Here is a 22,145-nt window from a genome sequence, read left to right on the forward strand (position 1 = left end):
AAGGCATGGCACTAGGCATACGGTGTCCTTAATCCGGCAACTGATAACGATCCCAATAGAACGTATCATTAGTTAGTCCGTTGTTTCAAGAAGATGATGCTTGGGTGATCATTGATGAACAACATGGCTTTACAAAGATTGTGGTGGAAGGATATGCCAAGTCAGTAATAGATGTTGTTGCTGGTATTATTTCTATTGTTTATAATTCTGAAATCAAAATCCAGGATGCCATTGCTGATTTGTTTCAGCGTTGTTCCTTCGTTTGTTTGAGGTATCTGTAATTGGGTCGCTCATGAAGTAGCCAAACAAGCCCTTCTTGATAGTTCTATCGTAGGAATCTTAGCTTATTAGAATGGATCCATGCTCTCTTAAGACCAGTAGTCATTATGTGATTTTTAATTCAATGCATATCTTTGAAAAAAATAAATAAAATAAATCTAAATATCATTTAATTTTTTTTTATACGAAAGAGGGAGGAAATTCGAAGAACAAGAGCAAAAAATCCATCTGGAAGGCTTCATCATCCGAAGCCAGGCAATGCCTTGATTATTAAAATGAAAATGGTCCATAATCTCACTAGGAGAACTTTAATCCAACAAGATATGCACACCCAAATCTGAACTTATTTCCATAATGACCAGTTTATTTGTTACCACATTTATTTAAGGTGTTTGATTTGATTACTTATTTTTTTATTTTTGATTATATATTTTTTAATTTATAAATTAATTAAAAAAAAGTAGTTAATTTTTAGGTAAAGTTACTTAAAAATAACTTTAAATAGCTTAAGTGTTTAGTTAAAATATGCTAAAAACATAGTTGTTAAAGGCGTGCCTGAGGCGCGCCCCAGGCGTCAGGCGATGGAGGCTCAACTACCTGCGCCTTAAAACTGTCTAGGCGGGTGACACTGAGAAGGCATTGCCTAGGCTCAAGGCGCACCCAGGCTCAAGACGCATTCTAGGCACGCCTTAGCAATCCTAGGCGCCCTATTTAATGAAGGGGACATTTATAATAGCCCCACTCCACCCCGACAGCATAAGTAAAAAGAAAAAGGTGAAAAGAAGAAGTTAAGAAGAAGAAGACAACAAGAAGAAGAAGATTCTAAAAACTTAGCTGATCTCTGCATTCAGGTTTGTTATTTTTGACTTCCTCTTCCATTTCTTGTTCCTTTCTTTCTTTCTTTCTCATCATCGGCTTTTTCTCCATCTTCTTTTCTTCCTTCTTGGTGGTTCTCAAGCCATGGCTGCTGCTTTCTTTATTCTTCCTTTCTTCATTTTTGCTGGTTTTCAAACCATGGCTGCTGCTAGCATACTTTTTCCTTTTCAATTTTTCCCTCGTTATGCTGCTGAAATTTTCAGTGATATAGGGTTTCACCTATGTTGTATCTGCTGCTTTTTCTTTGCTCTTCTTTTCTTCATTTTTGCTGGTTTTCAAGCCATAACTGCTGCTAGCATGCTCTTTTCTTTTCAATTTTCCCTCTGTTATGCTACTGAAATTTTCAGTGATTTAGATTTCACTCATGCTGCATCTGCTGTGTTTTTTTTTTGTTGAGTTGATTTTTTTTTATTTGATGACACCAGCTGCTTTGTGCTTTTTGATGACACAAGTTGCTAGTTGATGACACCAGTTGCTTGTCTGCTTTCTTTTTGCAGTTATTTTTAATTCTCTGTTCAACATTTGGCTATTTGTTGATTGCCTCTCACATGCAACCCATTAACCCTTAATTTCTTATATCTTAAATTATAATAAAGAGCAAAAAGACAAGTAAAAATTAACATAAATATATAAAATGACAATAAATAAATTATTTACTATAAAATACAACACAACAGCAGTGAATGGGTGTTTATTGCAAGTTGCAACATGAGTAATATATTGATAATTAAGTTATTAACATATTGATAATTAACATGCTTTTTGCTGTAATAACATAAATAAATAAAATAGTTTAATGGGTGTTTGTTGAATGTTCTTTATTAAATATTTCAAAAATTATTTACTATAATTTTTTCTTCTTGAATACAAATATTATTTGAAATGACAATTGAGTGGGCGTTTGTGACTTGTATGTGAGTGAAATTACTTTGCTAAACTTGCTATGCTATTGATACAGGGAGTTGATATTTCTTGTTCGGTTGTAAAAGATGGACACTGGAACATCTTCTACTGCCATTGAAGATAAAAGTGGCAATAATAGAAAAAGATCCAGCTTGGAAGTATGTGCATTTATTAAAGCCACCAAATACCAATGATCTTGTTTGTAACTTTTGTAATAAATTTACAAAGGGAGGGATTTACCGAGCTAAGCAACACTTGGCTGGGGGACATCGCAATGTCACCATGTGTAAAAGGTGTCCAGCACATGTACGTGAAGAAATACAAGACTATATGCTAAAAAAGGTTGCAGCAAAGGACTTTGATAAAACTTCTTTTCCTGATTTTGAAGATGTTGAGAGGATGGGTGATGATGAAGACGAAGATGAAATTGGTGCAAACATAGAAGTCCCACAACAAAGAAGTAATAAAGTTGCATATATGAGAAAGAAGCTAAGGACAAAGGGTCCTATTGATGTATTTTTTACTCAAAATGCAGAAAGGGCAGTGAAAGATAGGAAGAATGCAAAGTTGAAGCAAACGACCATAAATGAGGCATGTAAAAAGGAATTGCGAGAAAAGGCATGTAGGGATATAGCTCGATGGATGTATGATGCGGTAATTCCTTTCAATGCTGCCAATTATCCAAGTTTTCAAGTGATATTAGAGTCTGTTGGACAATTTGGTATTGGTTGGAAGGCACCAAGTTACCATGAATTGCGGATTCCCTTGTTGAATAAAGAAGTTACTGATGTGAAGAATGAATTGAAGTCCTATGAAGAAGAATGGGCAAAGTATGGTTGTTCTATAATGGCAGATGGTTGGACAGATAAAAAGCAAAGGACTTTAATTAATTTCTTAGTGAATTCTCCAAAGGGAACAATTTTCCTTGAGTCTGTAGATACTTCAGATTATTCAAAGACTGGTGAGAAGATGTTTGAGCTGCTTGATAGAATTGTGGAGCGTGTTGGGGAGGCTAATGTGGTTCAAGTAGTGACAGATAATGCTAGCAACTGTGTGCTTGCAAGTAATTTTAAGTTTTAATTTTTATTAAATTATTTAAATCTCATTTTAATTAACAATTGTAGTAAATAAAAACTTCTCATATTCGTTTTTTTTTTAGGAAAGTTGTTACAAGTCAAGCATCCACACTTGTACTGGACTCCTTGTGCTGCCCATTGCTTAGATTTGATTTTAGAAGACATTGGGAAAATACCAAAATTTCATAACACAATTAAAAGGGCAGTGACAATGAATGGCTACATTTATGTTCGTCCAGGTGTGGTGAACATGTTACGGCACTTCACCGGTGAAAGAGAATGTGACACCCCTTACCCGTCTACAGTGTAGCCGAGCAAGATATGCCACACAGTGTGCCGGAGCACCAAATCATATTTCAATTCAATTTACCCTTTTTACTTATTTATTTACAATTTTTTGATTAATCTGAATTTTCTGTAAATTTTATAGAAAATCCAGCAGAGTGCCAGCTGTAAATTGAAAAAATAGTTCTTCTGAATCTGTTAAAAACACTTCCAATAAAATCATCACATCATTCTCAGTCAACCACCAATGTATTCTCAACAATTTCTCAAATGACTTCAGTATCTCAAAATTCAATTCATTTCATATCACACTCAATTCAATGAGAAATGCTCACATTTATTACTGAACATAGTTCATAGATAATTACATCAAAAACAAATAATTACATCAAAAACATAATTACATGAGTTTATAATATACATTACAGAAGTTTACAAAATACGAAATACTAAAATACCAAAAGTGGCCTAATGTCCTACCAAATGCACTGCAAACGTGAGGTGACTCTGGACTCCATGCGCAGATATGAAAGCTCACCCTGTATGAGGTCTGCTGGACTCTCCAGTTATGTCTTCAGTACCTGAGCATGGCAAAAGTGACGCACTAAGCAATTCTGCTTAGTGGTGACAATATAAAATAAAATAACTAAAATAAAGTAAATATGCAGAATGTATGTTTACATTTTTTGTAAACTAAATTTTTAATATTTATTGCAGTATTATTCGATTAAAATTTGGTAAGATTTATTATCATTGTCCGAGTAACTCATACTAGTTGACTGGACTGGATAAACGAGTAAACTGGCACTGGGTACTAAGTACTTCGGACCATCACACCATCGGTCACATTGTGTCTCTCGGTGTGCAACAGAACAGCTAATAAGCTGTAATAATTATCAGGGATAAAACCCAAGTATACTATCTCAATCAACATAGCCAAAGGCTATTTTATCACAGAATGGCACGTGAGGCCATAAAACACACAATGGCATGAAGCCATATGCAGTACTACTAACAGAACCCTATTGGCATGCCAACCTATCCAAACCAATCTTGCTAGGTGTACTAGGGCATATTGCACTCTTAAGTTTCACAATTCTTGAAATTCAAGTTTTGGTATTACTATTCAATTCATTAGTCAACAAAATGTTGACTTTTGCATGTACAATAGGTACATTGGTTTTAATACTGCCAACATACCACATTCTGCATTCTAAATTTGTTGGTATTGGTTGCCAATACCATTTCTAAGCTTAATGTTAATTGTTCAAAATTTTCAGATTTCAAGCTTTGTGTTTACTGTTCCATTAGTCATTTTTTCAGTGAGAATTTAGCAAAAATGATCAACATGAAAGTTGTTCCTTATTTTGTCTAGTTACATTTCCTTTTTTGAATCACTCCATTTGGAGTTTTGTAGCTCAAGTTATGGCCCAAAAACCACAACTGGCCGGATTATAATTTTTCCAAAATTTTTGGACTGACCAAATCTATAGTATTAGGAGGAGTGATTTCAGGTCACTTTTTGAATATGTTATGGTCATGATTTGGGTTAGGTTTCTTCATGAAAGTTGTAGGTCTATATCTCAGATTGTTTCTGATAAAATTTCAGGTCAATTGGACCTTTCTACACTGAGTTATGGCAAAATGACTAAACACTGTTCATTTGGTCATTTTGCCCAGGCAAAATGCAAGTCACTCGGATTAGGGCAATCTTTTGGTCAACTTGGTTTGGTTTTCTGGGCATGGTTTCTTCACCAAATTTGTGCCATTATGTGTCTAGTTTCATGTCCAATTGGTCTTGCACCAATTGAACCTCTACAATTCTAGTTATTGCTGCCCAAACCTGCTGGACTCATGCCCAATCCTGTAGGTCACCAAGGGCAGCCACACCAAACTCAAATCCCACTACACAACCCACTTCATTTTTTATTCAAACAAAACCAAATGGTCACTAATTGACCATTAAAACCTAATTTCATCATCACATGATCAAAGTCTCATTTTCATCCCAAACCCTAACTCAAACATCACAAACCATGCATTATCATTTGCATTTCATCACTCCACTTAAGAGACGCATATTAAGGGCAGCCATACTACCATTTTAACTCTATAAAAATCATCACAATCTTACCCCAACCAAGGCTTCCAAAATTATGGGATGGCATACAAATGGTATTTAATAAATTTCTTTATAATTTGCACTCATTCATAGACCTTAAACATGAATTTAAAGTGAAAACCAAGGTTAGGTCACAAACCTCTAATGGAGTGAGATTTCCAACTTGCTAGGGTTCTTTTTTTTCTTTTCTTTTTGCTCCCAAGAGACTCACCAAGATGTAAGAACACTTTTTGTGTTGGGAATATAGGGTTTAGTTGGGTAAAAGATAGGGAAATCAAGCTTTAAAAAGCTTGCTCATGGTGGCCATGGAGGGAAGGGTGACGGCAAGGAGAAGGTAAGAGAGAGTTCTGATTTTTTTTCTTCATTTTTCTGCCCATTTAGTCTCTTTTAAATAAACTTATGCCATGTGTCAAAATTGGATTGGTTGGAAGAATTTTAATGACATCATTATGATGTCATAATTTCATTTTCTTTCATTTTCTTGTCTATTTAATTTCAATTAAATTTTTAACAATATTTGTTCATATTTTATGTCATATAAATTATTTATTTAACTGGAAAAGTTGGCCAAAAATCATCTCTGAAGACGAAATGACCAAAATGCCCTCCGTTTAGCTTAACGAGCCAAAATTGTGTGTACCAATAGAAATTTTTTTTTTAAGCATTTCCTTGGCATTCTAATGCTATAAGAACCTCAATGACCCTTCTTTGGAGTCCTAATAATTATTTTATAATTTTTTCCTTGGGTCTAGGGTTGCTAACGGCCTTCACCGTCACTTCCCTTTCGGGTTACTCATTCCTGGTGTTTCGGCTCGTTTAACCTTAGTGTATTTCATTCCTATAAATTTTTCTTGATTTTTATGAGCATTATTTAGTTTCCTTATAACTCTTCACTCTAGTCTATTTAAAATTTCAACCATTCTAGCTGCCCGGACCGACATTGGTCACCGAAACAGTAGACTGTATGGACTAGCTAAAGTGAGGATGTTACAGAGAACTAATTAGGCCTACTGTCACAAGATTTGCAACTGCTTTTCTCACCCTTCAACGCATGCATAAGCACAAGACCAATTTGAGAAAGATGTTTACTTCAGAGGAATGGACCACAAGTAAGTGGGCAAAAGAGCAAGCTGGTAAAAAAGTGACTAGTATTGTGATGATGCCTAGTTTTTGGAGTACTATGGTGTACATCTTAAAGATATCTGGTCCATTAGTCCGTGTGCTTCGATTAGTTGATGGTGAGAAAAGGCCTGCAATGGGATATATTTATGAGGCTATGGATAGGGCTAAAGAAGCAATTGCAAAGTCATTTGTGAAAAGGAAGAAAAATACAAGGCGGTGTTTGAGATCATTGATAAACGATGGGAAAGCCAACTCCACCAACCTTTGCATGCAGCTGGACATTATTTGAATCTTGAATTTTTTTATTCAAATACTCAGATTGCTGCAGATGAAGAGGTTATGGCTGGTTTATACACAGTTCTACAAAGGTTGATTCTAACCCAATAAGAGCAAGACAAAATCATGAAACAACTACTTTTGTATCAAAATAGTGATGGCATATTTGGGATGCCTGTGACAATTAGGAATTAAACAGTAATATCTCCAGGTAACATAATTTTAATCATAAGCATTTAATCTTGTCTTGCAATTTTTTTTAATCATGAATAATATGCGTTATTTTATTAATAGCTGAATGGTGGAATGCTTACGGAGCTTCAACTCTAGATTTGAGAAATTTTACAATAAAAGTGCTTAGCCTCACTTGTAGTGCATCTGGTTGTGAGCATAAGTGGAGTATCTTTGAGCATGTAAGTAACAAAACATGTCTCTTTACAATTACACTTTTAATTTATTCTTTCTTAAAAATTACTTATTAAAATTGTTATATTTTACATATTCATAGTAAAAAAAGAAATAGGCTAGCTCAGCAAAGATTGAATGATTTAGTGTTTGTGAAGTATAATCGGGCATTAAGGCGCCGATATGATGCACGTCACCGCATTGACCCCATTTCATTGAAAGACATAGATGATAGTAATGAATGGTTGATGGGTCATATGGAAGAAGAGTTAGAAAATGATGAACTTGTGTTTGAAGATGACAATTTGACTTGGAATGTGGTTGCTGAAGCTATTGGAGTTGAAGAGGATGCCTACAATACTAGATCCAGGAAAGAAAAATATATAGCATCTGCAGTTGCTTCAAGATCTATGTCAAAAGCATAAAGGAAAGCCACCATCTAGAGCTGATACTCCTTTACTTAGAGAAGAGACATCTTCTGAGGAAGATGAATATATTGATTTTGAAGAAGATGAGTATGAAGAGGACGAAGTTGAAGGGGAAGATAAGGAAGATCTTAATGCTACTTTTGATATAGATTGAAGTGTAGTGAACTAGTTATTTTGTAATTAGTAATTAGTACTTTAGTTTTGATTACTAATGCTACACTTGAAATAGATTAAGAAGTAAGTAGTTAACTAGTTATTTTGTATTTAGTAATTGGTACTTGACTTTAGTTTTGATTACTAATGCTACTCTTCATATAAATTGAAGAGTAGTTAAATAGTTATTTTGTAACTAGTTAACTACTTTCTTTCTTTGATTTTGATTACTAGTATGACTAGTGTCTATCATGTGAATATGTTAAGATTGTGACACTTTATATTAGTTTCTTAAAATAAAGTAGTTCATTTTTATTCTATTTGGATTGCAAAATTATTATTACCTTATGTTTATTACTTATTATTATGTTTAGTTTTATGCTAGTTGAAATTTGATGGAACATTTATATTTTTTTTGAAATTTTTTATTTTTATTTTTGCGCCTCTCTTTGCTCGGGTGCGTGCCTTGCGCCTTGCTCCTAGGCTCCAGGACCCTTGGCGCCTTGGTGCGCCTTGGGCCTTCAATAACTATGGCTAAAAAAAAACTTAATTTGTTAAAATGACCAAATATGATATATCATTGAGTATTGTGGTTATTAAAATGATGAGAGTGTTGGTATTTTTAAAAATTATTAGGATAATATAATATTTTATTTGATTAAAACATAGTTTTAAAATAAGTAAATATACCTTCTGGTAACTTCTGACTTATTTTAAATAGTTTTTTTTATAAACTTAACCAAACACTAATATATTTACAATTTTCTATTTATAAGTTAAACCAATCACCCTCTAAACATTGTTGAAACAAGGTCACTAAATAAATCAATTTGCATTTAGCTTGTTTAGTTGGTAAGCTGAACTTATATTTAACTCATTTATTAAGCTAGTAAGCTTGAGATCAATTCATTAATCTTAATTGATAAAATTACTAAGGATATATTATTTTATTAATTATTATTTAAAATTATTTAATAATAGACTCAAAAAATCATAATAATGTCATTAATGAGAAAATAACACTATTTAATTATACTTTTAATTTTATAACAATATTATATTGAGATATTGTCAAATTACATAAATCATCATTTCATTTTATAAGACATATAAAAAATTAAAACACTCATTCAATGAATTTTATGATATATACAGAAATTTGTCTATGAGTTATTATCATTATTACATAATAAGTTACTATTCACAAATTAAAAATATATGTGAAAATCATTTTTATTGAGTAAATGATAAATTATATTTTTAAAAGTTGATTTTAGATAAATTTTATACCAATATTTAAAGATCAATTTTCTTTTCTAAAATAATTTGAACATTTTACTTAATTATCATTCATGTCAAAATTGAGCCCTTAAGCCTCAAGCAAAAATTATTATCTTGATCCAAGAACCACTGAGGAGTTGTTATAAGATTAATTGACGCGGAAGTGGATCATTTGAGTGGGAGAGAATGTCAAGAGGTGGAAAGTTTGAGTAGTAAAAAGTAAATTTTAAGGACGAAAGCGGGGCTATATCCATATATTTTATATTTATTTCCATCTATGTAATTTTAGAAGTGTGATGACTTAAGTATAGTGATATCTCTTTTTGTCACATCCAGTTGTGTCCCTAATGCTCTTTAGGGGAGAGTGACTAATTAGCTATTGTTGGGCCCAACTAGCCACCCAGTCCATCGAGTCCCTGTCCCTTTACTCCTTGTTAGTTTTTCCCTTACCCACAAGTGATGTGAGGATTATCTGTCACATTGTATTAATTATGCTATATGAATGAATAAAGTAGACCATTCATTGAATATTCTTGTCTCCATACCTACTATGCTTATCATACAATGATGCTTGCTTGTATGCAATGCTTATAATGTGTTTCCCGATTAACTTGCCAAAATCCCATGCTAATTTTGATGACATGAATATCATAAGTATTATACATATCCTAATTTGAAAGTTTAGCACATATGCTTTAATTCTATAGTGTGAGTATCATGAGTATTGTACAAGCCTTAATTCATAAGTTTATCACATATGCAGAAATTCTAATAATACATGAGTATTATAAATATTATACAAACCCTAAAATGGAGTTTATCATATATATCCTAATTATGATAGTATGAATATCATAAATAATATACAAGCTCTAATTTGCAAGTTTATCATATATGCTCTAATAGGGGGGAAGAGACGGGAGTAAGGGGGAGCCTAGCAAGCCTGTGCCCCCAACCATTTTAAAATTTCCTTGTATATAAATTTACCTTGGAAAAAAATTTATTTGAGTCATTGGTTCTCTAAAAATAATTTATATTATTTTATCATGATATAGGTAATGTGAAATATTAAAATAATTTATACTTCTATTCATATATTCAATAAATTTTATAGCAATGATAACCTAAAAGAAAACCAATTCTAACTTCGCTATACACTATTACATCATTTTTTTTTAATATACAACACTAACCCTTTTAAAATATATGAAAAATGAGTGTAGTTAATTATTTATTTTAATCATTATTCATATAAAACATTGACCTCTTAAAAAATTTTGTTTCCGCTCATAGCTCTAATTCTAATGGTATAGGTATGATAAATACTATTCTACCTTTAGTTTGAAAATATGAATAAAAGTATGAATATAAGCCTAAATTGACATAAGTAGAAAAACATAAATAAATAAAACTTCCTTCTTTCTCTTTATAGACCCTTATTCTGTGATAAGTATGTGCATTAAAGCTGTGAGAAACTCGATGATAAAAAATTATATGACTATAAGATGTAATTGGAGGAATGAAACTGAATTATTAATTTCGTGGTATCATATCATCTTGAAGAAAAATAATAATAATAATATGTTTTTTTTGAGAAATTAATTTAATTAAATTTAAATAAAATTTTATTTTGTTTAAATTTAATATGGGTAGTTTTTAAATAGACCTAATTAAGTTTAATTGGGCTCCATGGGTTTAAGAAAGTCTAGTTAAGAATTTTAAATAGAATACATTTAATTTATTTTCTAATAATTAAAATAAGAAAATATTTTTTTCTCTATCCCTCTCCCATACAAAACTCTTTCTTTCCCTTGGCTCCACTCTTTTCCTCACTTCCTATTGGTGCTGACCCTTTTTTCTCTCTTCCTATTAGTTAAAACACTTTACCCATATCCTAGTCTCACCCAAATTCCCTAATCTCGATTGTTTAAGTTATCTGAACCTTATCACCCTAGGATTTCAAACCCTACCACACATCTTTCCCTCTCCCATTCAAACTCTCTCTCCCACTTGGCCCCACTCTCTTCTTCACTCCTAATTAGTGCCGCCCCTTTTCCCTCTCTTCCTATTGGTTGGAACACCTTACCCATATCACAGTCTCACCCAAATTCCTTAATCCCAGTTGTTTAAGTTATCTGAACCTTATCACCCTAGGACTCCAAAACCTATCATACCTCTCTCCCAAAACCCTATAAATACCCTACTGAGGAAGAAGAAAAGGGGGAACAAATATTCAGAAAATTCGTAGCTATAAAGAGATATTTTAGAGCTATAGGAAATTTAAAGATATTCAAAACTTTTTTAGTTCTTTTTTTTTCTTTTCTTCAAGAAGATTTTCATGCAAGATTTCTTGAAGGTTGATTTTTGTTGTTTTCTTTTTAAGATCTATGCCACGTAATATTTAATTCTTTGTCTTTTAATTTATCTTGCATGTTAATATGAATCATGTAATCATATTTAATTTGAGGGGATACACAACTCTGCACATATTTAGTTTTCTATCTTTCAGGTTTTTATTATTTTTTGTTATCTTCTGAATCTGTAAAAATTTTAGTAAAATTATATTCATATTCTTCATGAAATTCTATTAATTTTAGGCTCAACAATCACTGAAAAAGTTTTTGTATTTTGTAAGTTATGACTATTTGAAGTTAGGGTTCCTACAAAATCTAATTTGCAGCATACTCGATTTATGAAGCTCATATCTCTCTTGTTTATTGATATTTTTATATGAATATGGTATCTAAAATTAATTTTAGAATCTTATGAATCTTTTCCAATTGGTTTCACATTCATTTCTGTTGAGGTTGATGAGTTATGAATTTTATAAAAAAGTAGTGCGATTCTATTATTGGAAAAAGTTACAATTTGTGTATACCATTCGGCTAGGGTTTTGTTTGGTTTACAAATTTTATGATGTTGTATGATGTGTTGGCTGTCTTCTATAAATTTTTCATGATTTTTAGGCATATCTAACTATTTTTCAAAAATCGAATTTCTTGCTACTGTCAATCTACCAGAATTTGGAAATTGTATGTTTATGCATGTTCTTGTATTTTCTTAGGTTCCAATTGATATTTTATCTATTTTTCTGTATTTTGTTTTAATTCAAAAAGTGTTATGAAGTGTTTGGAATATGTTAGAAGACCTTGACCCTTAGGTAGTTGTAACTAATTAGGAATCTTAACCCTTTAAAAGATTAGAGTTAGAATCTAATGTGAATTGTTATTAGTATTTTCTTTTTTTTTTTTTTTACTTCCTTTATTTTTTAAGTTTTCTTTATTTTTTTTATTACAAAAAAAATTGGTAAGTAGCCCTAAGGTAAGTATCAAAAAGGGCATTTACGTAGATCTAAACAGGAGTAAGTCAGGAATATTATTGCTATACTAGAAGAGAATGTCCTTTTTTAAGGGTGATTTGCCCCAATGGTAACTGCAATTATCAATAAGTAGCCTTAAATCCCTAAAATAATTGTTAGCATGAAAATATAGTAATAATAGGATTTTTATTTTGTAAATTAAAATTAACTTTGTTTTTAATTTAATTAACTTTTATATGTAATTAATTTAAATAAATACTTGGTAAATTAAAATTAATCTTGTTTGTAAATTAAACTAACCTTGGTACGTAAAATAAATTTAATTTAATACTTGGTAATTATAAAATAAATTAGCATGGTAGAAATTTTTATTAGGTTGTGATTATTCGAGCCTTATGTGATATTAGAATAAATTACACATATACATAATTAATTTAGTTTAATTATTCTTAGGGTAACTTGGTAAAAAATTAATTAATAGGGTTGTTTGAAATTAATTTTATTTGTAAATTAAATTCTCAATAATAAATTAATTTTAGTCTTCTGGTAAATATCATTTAAATAATTAGCAACCCCATAGATAGGAATTACTTGTGTATGAAAATTGTTTGTAAACAATAACCCTTTTGTAAATTACTTGCATGCGTAGGATTAGAATTGCATTTTTAGGATAAAGTTTAATTGAGAAATAATAAACAAGACTTATAAAAACATTAGTAGAGGACTCGAATTAATAAGGTTAGACCAGGTGTAAGGAGTGCATAACACCTTCCTCTTACGTACCCACTATCCTGAACCTAGACATTGGGCTATGGTAATGATGGTTGTGGAAACTCTGCAAGGAGTAAGCTACCATCCATGACCCTCGAAAGAAATACTGAATATGTCCCGATTATTACTCGGATGGCGACTCCTACCTAGTTATGCCTTCGTGGCATAAATCCTTAGTACTGTTGTAGTATTATAGGAAGATGGTACTTGCTAGTGGTTTGATTCTATTAGGATTGTATGAAGTGTATGTTTAGGAAATATTGTCTAAGGAGGTGGTATTTCAGTGAGACTATTGTAACTCCACCATCTTTCCTGGGCATTACCTGGTGCATTTTATATAATTCTAGTAGATGATATTTCGCTTCATACCTTACTATGACCCCCCTTTCTCACACTCTTGATTAAGAGTTTTCATTTAAGGCTAGGTCATTGTGTCTGTCTATGAAGCATGAAAACGGCACTGGGTTGCGTTTTGCAGTGTTGGAAACATTTCCAATAGGGAAACGACATGACATGGCTTGGAAACATTTTCGGCTTATTTCTGGAAATATTAAAAATCAGAAACGCATATTTCTTTAGAGAAAATTAAAAAAAAAAAAGAAAAATGGGTATGTTAAAATCGCAAACAGATCACAGGCCACTTCACATTCATAATAAACATCAATAAAAAACAGACATAGAAGAAGAAGAAGAAGAAGAAGAAGAAGGAGAGGATCAGACCTTCAATGGTAGCATCGCAGGTAAGGATCGCGTCTCCATTTCTCTTATTTTCTCTCTGATTTGCCCCATCCATTCTCTAATCTGCCTTATCCATCCTCTACTCTGCTTTGTCAATTGGCTTTTCTCGTTCTCCTTTCTCATTCCTGATCGCACTCCTTTCTCAATTCTGATCGCATCTAAGTATTTAGGTTTTATATATGGATTGTTTAATTAATTTATTATCGTTTAATTTATTATTTTCCTTTTTTAATTTCTTTGTAAAACAATTTTATTAAGCAATTTCCATTAATTAATCACAATTATTCCATTAATTAATCACAAATTTATCACATTTAATATCAATTTTTTCTCTAAATTTATATTCCATAATCAGATTTTTCTCAAACCAAATTTGAAGAGTTGTCATAATTTTTTTTAAAAAAAAAAGAAAGATAAAAAATTTCTCTCAAATTCACTAAAAATTTTCAAGATTTGCCATATTTTTGCAATTAAAGTTTTAAGGGAAATTAAGGACAAATGCAAATATATTTTTAAAGTTATTTTTAAAATTATAAAATTTCAAGTTTAAATTCTAATTAATGATAAATGAAAAAAATTCTAACATTCAAAATTTGTATTTTATATTAATATATTTTATATTTTTGTAATAATTTATGTATAATGTGTTTAATACAATTTGCTTTCTATATCGTTATATTATATATTAAAATTTTTCATAATAATTTTTATAATCAATTTATTTAATTCTTTAGTCTTTTAATATATAATTTTTGATTGTGCTTTAATCTTTAGTATATAATTTGTATAAATAATTTGCAAATTATATGAAATTGCATTTTCTTTTTGTCTTTTTAATAGGACAATATTTGAATAGATTCTTCGAACTCTAATTATACTAAAGCAAATAGCACTAGTGCCACTTCTTCGAAAACTAGGGAAGAAGAATTTAATACTTTGTGGAGATATGTGACTAAATCTGAGAAAACCGAAGAAGGAGGGGGTAATTGTAAATGGATATGTAATTTTTGTGAACAAGATAAGCAAGGGACTTGTACTAGAGTGAGGGCTCATTTATTGAAAATCAATGGACAAGGGATTAGTGTGTGTAAAAAACTAAGGAATGATTGTCACACCTTACTCCTCTGTAAGGTATAACATGATCCCGTATAATACCTAATGAACTACTGAACTTCACCTACCGATAACTCATTAAGGATCCTACAAGGGATTTTAAAACAATTTTCTTATTTTTGATAAGTGGTGAGCATTTTCTAATAGGTATTAAAACATTTAACTGAAATTAAAAACTAGTTAAAACTTTTGGCCCATTTTATTTTTCCGCAAATTTTATAAAAATTTTGGCCGAGTTCCGTTTGTATTTGGAGAAAACAGTTCTTCAAATACCTGAAATAAAAGCACTTCCAAAATTTTCTCAACTACTACTTCAATTTCACAATCAATCTCAACCATTTCTCAAATCTCAAAATTCAACAGTCAACATTTCTCAATTTCCAAAATTCAATCATCAGTAAAATAATATCTATCAATCTCATTCAAATTAAAAGAAAACATTTCCATTTATTAAAGACAACAATCTATATATATACATCATACCAAAATCTACAGTATGAAAATTCAAACTAAATTTTATTACAACTTTATACAAACTTTTTACAAACTGCTCATGACCGAATTTACATGTCCATACATTTATGTGCAATACATACATCAAAATAAATATTTACAGGCAGGGTATAAATTATACCCGATAACTTCAAGCTGATAAATCCTAAATCCTCAGCAGCTCAGTCTGCTGCTTCTCTAGTCTCTATATCTGCGACAGCAATAAAAGCTATCGCTGAGTACTAGGACTCAGTGGTGCACAACATACTAAAATAATCTTTATGCAGAATTTAAATCACATTTATTCAAAAATTTGACTGAACATGAGAATTAAATACAAATCATGCATTATGAGATTTTAATTCCAAACAATTTCATTTTGAAATATCAAATCACGTTTCATAAAACCCACAGTTAGATCATGCCATTCGAAACAAGTAGAATCTCAATAGCCAGAGGCTAAAGAGAAATCACATCACAAGGCTAGCTAGCTCAAATATATGGATATCCATTCACATCCTCTTCTACTGGCACACCTCAACACTTCTCCAGAGAAGGAATCAAAATTCGAAACTAATTAACCCCACTAGTCGTGCTAGTGAGGTGTTCAAATATATGGTCATGACACTGTGATTTCAAAACTTATCTTAACAATTTGCTAAACATTGTCATTTCAAATATACACAATAACTTTCACAATTTAAATCAAAATATCATAATTAAGGTCACAATAAACTTTCAACATTTCAAAGCAAAAGTAAAATGCAAATTTCATTCACTTTATCAATGAATTTTAAAGCATAGTGATGTTGTGCACAAACCTCAAGCGAGTCGCCTATTGGCCTTGACTCGGTTTCTCGGGTTCTTTCCCGGTATTCTTTTCAACTGAAACACACAATTTTACAGTGTTTCAGTACCATAACTTAGCATAAATCCAAAAATAAATTTAACTTCACTTTTACCTAGCTCTAACGTGTTAAACTCGACGTTCCTTAAATTTTTGTGTTTGGGTTACTATTCACTACACTATTCAAGTCAAATTGTTGACTTTCTAAGGCTTAATAAGTATGGGAATTCCAACTTCACCCACATACCACATTTTGGTCATTAAATTTATTGGTTTTGGTGGTTTTCTCAAAACTTAGGTCTTTTAGGCAAAATTGCCAAATTTTTAGTTTTGGTGTCCCTAATTGTACTATTTCATTAGTTAGTTTACTGTTGGAATTTGACAAAACTTTCTTCATAGAAAATGTTTCCTATTGTCTCAAGCTTATTCTTATTTTTGAATCACCCCAATTGGAGTTTTGTAGCTCAAGTTATAAGCAAATTACGTTTACTGTTCATGCTGCAGAATTTGGTTCTGCAGATTTGTTGATCCAACTTCATTCAGTAATTTGATCAAGTTAGGTCCATAATTTGGTCTAACTTTTTTCATATGAAATGTTCTACTATGTCTTATGTTTCCATCGGTTCAAGAATCACCTAAATCGGAGTTTTCTAGAGACAGTTATAGCCATTGAAACTTTACTGTTCAAATGGTAAATCTGCAGTTTGCAGATTCAGGTCACCAATTTTGCTCAGTAATTTGATTGGGTTAATGGCATAATTTGGGTTGGTATTCTTCATGAAAGTTTTAGGTCTATATCTCATCTAACCACTAGTAAAATTTCAGATCATTTTGACCTGCCTAGCTCGAGTTATGACCAAATGAACAAACACTGTTCATTTGGTCAGCTTGTGCAGAGGCAGCCTGTGATTTTCCGACTTCGGTCACTTTGTTCACTAGGTTTTAATCACTTTTTGGGCAGGCTTCCTAAATGAAAATTGTGTCATTTAGTGCCTATTTTCATCCCCAATTGGTCCCATATCAATTGGGCTTGTAAATTTTCATTTTTGGTCCCTCAAAGTTGACTTTTGGTCATGGTGCATACCCAATCCGAATTTGACTTTGATTCAAACACTTCTAACACACTTAATTAGGTCACAAATGGTCATTTCTTTCCTTAAACTAAGTCAAAGACATCATTTACCAATTTCTTAAATTTTCTCCCAAAACTCTAAGGGTCAAGAACCCAAATTCCTCAATTTCCTCAATTCATGAATTCTAAGTGTACAAGTCTCACTTACTCAATCAAGCATGAGTACCTATTTAATTCTAACAATTTCTATCAAACCCTAATTAATTTCATGCTGAATAACTTTCATAAAGCTTCATACATGAGTGATTTCTTGAGTTTCTATGTAATTTGCTACTTATTCAAGCTCATTTCTATGCATTTTACTCAAATTAAGTTAGAAAGAGCGACTTACTTGTTGAGCATAATTTGTAATTCCAAATCTTCACTTCTTTTTGATCCTTCTTATTTCAAATCTCTCTATCAAAGCCAAAGAGCAAGACCTTACTTTGGTGAGTATGAAATTTGTGAAGAAATAATAGGGTTTAAGAAGCTTAAATGACCATTAATGGAGGAAATTGAAAAGAAAAAGAAAGAGAAAAGAATGGGAGCCGGCTGAATTTTTTTAGGGAAGAAGAAATGACTTTTCCTTCTAATTTTTTAGGTATTTTAAGTGAAATTTTATGTATTTGACTTGGTTAAAAAAGTTGGGAAATTAAAATTGATTTTTGACATCACAATGATGTCATCCACATGATGCAATAAACCTTTTTCTTTTCTTTTTCAATTTTCTTAAAATTTTCAATAGTTCTTTAATCTAATCTTGATTCAAAAATTTTTATTTTCTTCGATTTATTGGACAGTTAGGTCAGGAGTCAGCTCTCGGGGTCAATTGACCAAATTACTCCTCATCGGTTCATCCTGGTTTGCAAATAATTCAATATTTCTTCCGGCTCCCTGACCTAATTAGTTGACTGACTTAACAATTCTTTTACGTGATTTTCTCTTTTCCACTGTGTTCGTAATGGTCCTAAGGACCGCAGCGTCACATTTTACGGTTCGAAATTTGAGTTTAAAATGACTTCGCAGTCCTTCCCGAGAAGGTCACCCATCGCTGTCACTCTCGGTTCGTTTAACTTTTTATGTTATGTTTTTCTTATTTATGCTTAACTAATTGGCAATTACTAATTATTTGTATTTATAGCTTCTCTAGTTGTCTTAAGTGTGGTTCTAATCTCCTTAATTGCCCGGACCGACACCGGTTACCGGAACAGTGAAATCTACCAGGCTATGCAAACGGGGGTGTTACAATTCTCCCCCCCTTAAAATAAATTTCGTCTCGAAATTTTACCTGGTATTAATCTCTGAACAGCTGTGGGTGATGTCTCCTCATGTCCTCCTCTCGTTCCCAAGTAGCCTCCTCCCCCGAATGATGGTTCCACAACACTTTTACCAACGGTATCTGCTTGTTCCGTAGCTGCTTCACCTCATAAGCCAGAATCTCTATGGGTTTTTTTTTCATATGTGAGTTCTGGATTTACTTCAATTTCCTCTACTGGTAGTACATGAGTTGGGTCTGATCGATACCTCCTCAACATGGACACATGGAAGACATTATGTATCTTCTCTAACTCTGGAGGTAGTGCCAAACGATATGCCAAAGGACCCACTCTTTCCAGAACATCATATGGTCCAATGAAGCGAGGACTCAGTTTCCCTTTTCTGCCGAATCTCATTATTCTCTTCTAAGGAAAAACTTTGAGGAATACTTTCTCACCCACTGCATACTCAATATCCCTTCTTTTCAAATCAATGTTGGACTTCTGACGGTCTGATGCAGTCTTAAGTCGATCTCAGATCACCCTGATTTTCTCTTCAGTGTGCTGAACAATTTCGGGTCCAATCACCTTTCTTTCACCCACGTCATCCCAACACAACGGGGTTCTACATTTTCTGCCATACAAAGCTTCATATGGAGGCATTCCAATGCTTGATTGGTAGCTGTTGTTGTAAGAAAACTCAATCAAAGGCAAGTGTGTATCCCAACTGCCCTCAAACTCAATCACACAAGTCCTTAGCATGTCCTCCAAGATCTGAATTACCCTCTCGGTGGCCATGCATGCGTGGGTGGAATGCAAGATCAAGTTCAATCTAGTTCCTAGGGCTTTCTGAAGACTACCCCAGAATCTAGAAGTGAACCTAGGATCTCTGTCTGATACAATGGATACTGGCACTCCATGCAGTCTCATAATCTCATCGATGTACAACCTGGCTAATCTGTTTAAACTGTAGTCCATTCGGACTAGCAGAAAATGAGCAGACTTGGTTAGTCTGTCAACAATGACCCATACTGCATCATGACTCTTTTGTGTCCTCGGAAGTCCCATCACAAAATCCATCGTTATTCTCTCCCATTTCCATTCTGGTACTGGTAGTGGATGTAACAATCTAGCGGGTACTTGATGCTCTGCCTTTACTTACTGACAAGTTAGGCATTTGGACACAAACTCTGCCACATCTCTTTTCATACCCATCCACCAGTAATGCTCCTTTAGCTCTCTATACATTTTTGTGCCACCAGGGTGCATGGCAAAAGGAGACTCATGTGCTTCCTTCAAAATGATCTGTCTCAAATCAACATCATTAGGAACACATATTCTGCCCTGGTGTAGCAGTAGACCATCATCTCTTATTGAGAATTCTGGTTTCTTGACCTGCTGGACTTCTTCCAATAGTCTCTGATACTTCTGATTATTCTGAGCAGCCATTCTAATTTGATCAATCAACATTGGCTATACATGCTATGCAACTGCTGTCTGCCCATCATCATTAATCTCTAAGCTGGCATGCAATGATCTTAACTCATGTACCATAGACAAAGGAGTAACCCGTAGACTTGCCATAGTCTTGCGACTTAAGGCATCAGCCACAACATTAGCTTTCCCTGGCTGATAGTCTATCAGACAATCGTAGTCTTTTATCAACTCTAACCATCTCCTCTGTCTCAAATTCAGCTCTTTCTGGGTGCCCAAATACTTCAAACTCTTATGATCTGTATAGATGTAACACTTTTCCCCATACAAATAGTGTCTCCAAATCTTAAGAGCAAACACAATAGCTGCAACCTCTAAATCATGTGTTGGATAGTTCCTCTCATGCGGTTTCAGCTGGCGTGATGCATAGGCAATGACATTTCGATCTTGCATCAATACACAGCCTAACCCATTGTGAGAAGCATCACTATAAACTGTGTATTCTTTACCCGGAATAGGTAAAGTCAGGACTGGAGCTTCAGTCAAACATCTTTTCAATTCATCAAAACTCTGTTGGCATTTATCCGTCCGCTGAAATTTCACATCGTTTCTAAGCAGCTTGGTCAATGGAGATGCCAACATAGAGAATCCCTTCACAAATCTACGGTAGTATCCAGCTAAACCCAGAAAACTGCGAATCTCTGTGACATTTCTGGGTGGCCTCCAATTAAGAACAGCTTCAATCTTACTTGGATCTACCTTAATGCCCTCTTCTGATACTACATGCCCCAAAAAGGATATCTCCTTCAGCCAAAATTCACACTTCGACAATTTGGCATATAGCTGTTTCTCCCTCAAAGTTTGCATTACAATCCACAGATGTCTTTCATGCTCTTCTGCATTCCTCGAATAGACCAATATATCATCTATGAATACCACAACAAACTGGTCGAGGTATGGTCTGAAGATAGTGTTCATCAGATCCATAAAAGCAGCCGGAGCATTAGTTAACCCGAATGGCATGACCAAGAACTCATAATGGCCATAACGGGTTCTAAAGGCAGTTTTAGGAATACTTTGCTCTTGTACTTTCAGCTGATAATAGCCTGATCTCAGGTCAATTTTGGAGAACACAGCTGCACCTCTCAACTGATCAAACAAGTTATCAATGCGGGGCAATGGATATCTATTCTTTATTGTCACCTTATTCAACTGTCGATAATCAATACACAAACGGAGAGTGCCATCTTTCTTTTTAACAAACAACACTGGCGCTCATCAGATCCATAAAAGCAGCCGGAGCATTAGTTAACCCGAATGGCATGACCAAGAACTCATAATGGCCATAACGGGTTCTAAAGGCAGTTTTAGGAATACTTTGCTCTTGTACTTTCAGCTGATAATAGCCTGATCTCAGGTCAATTTTGGAGAACACAGCTGCACCTCTCAACCGATCAAACAAGTTATCAATGCGGGGCAATGGATATCTATTCTTTATTGTCACCTTATTCAACTGTCGATAATTAATACACAAACGGAGAGTGCCATCTTTCTTTTTAACAAACAACACTGGCGCTCCCCAAGGTGACACACTAGGGCGAATAAAGCCCTTGTCAAGCAATTCTTGCAATTGCACTTTCAACTCTTTCAATTCTGCAGGTGCCATTCTATATGGCGTTATGGAGATTGGGTCCACACCAGGCATAACATCAATCTCAAACTGCACCTCTCTTTCTGGAGGTAATCCTGGCAATTCATCAGGAAATACATCCGGAAAGTCACATCTGATAGGGATGTCCTCGGTCTGGACTCCCCACCTGGGTGTCTATCACATGTGCCAAGTATGCTTCACACCCCT

The 22,145-nt window shown here is 33.2% G+C and overlaps 1 protein-coding gene across 1 annotated transcript; it reads left to right on the forward strand.

The window, feature by feature from the left end:
- The first annotated feature begins 2,144 nt into the window (after positions 1 to 2,144).
- Positions 2,145 to 7,926, forward strand: LOC110645316 (uncharacterized). Its single transcript, XM_058147680.1, has 8 exons — positions 2,145 to 2,216; positions 2,287 to 3,121; positions 3,218 to 3,373; positions 6,636 to 6,853; positions 6,982 to 7,009; positions 7,234 to 7,352; positions 7,503 to 7,682; positions 7,765 to 7,926. Exons 1-8 carry the CDS (start codon positions 2,145 to 2,147, stop codon positions 7,924 to 7,926), a joined length of 1,770 nt encoding a protein of 589 aa, XP_058003663.1.
- The last annotated feature ends 14,219 nt before the right edge of the window (positions 7,927 to 22,145 follow it).

Source organism: Hevea brasiliensis, chromosome 5, assembly GCF_030052815.1.
Source record: "Hevea brasiliensis isolate MT/VB/25A 57/8 chromosome 5, ASM3005281v1, whole genome shotgun sequence".
Taxonomy (NCBI): domain Eukaryota; kingdom Viridiplantae; phylum Streptophyta; class Magnoliopsida; order Malpighiales; family Euphorbiaceae; genus Hevea; species Hevea brasiliensis.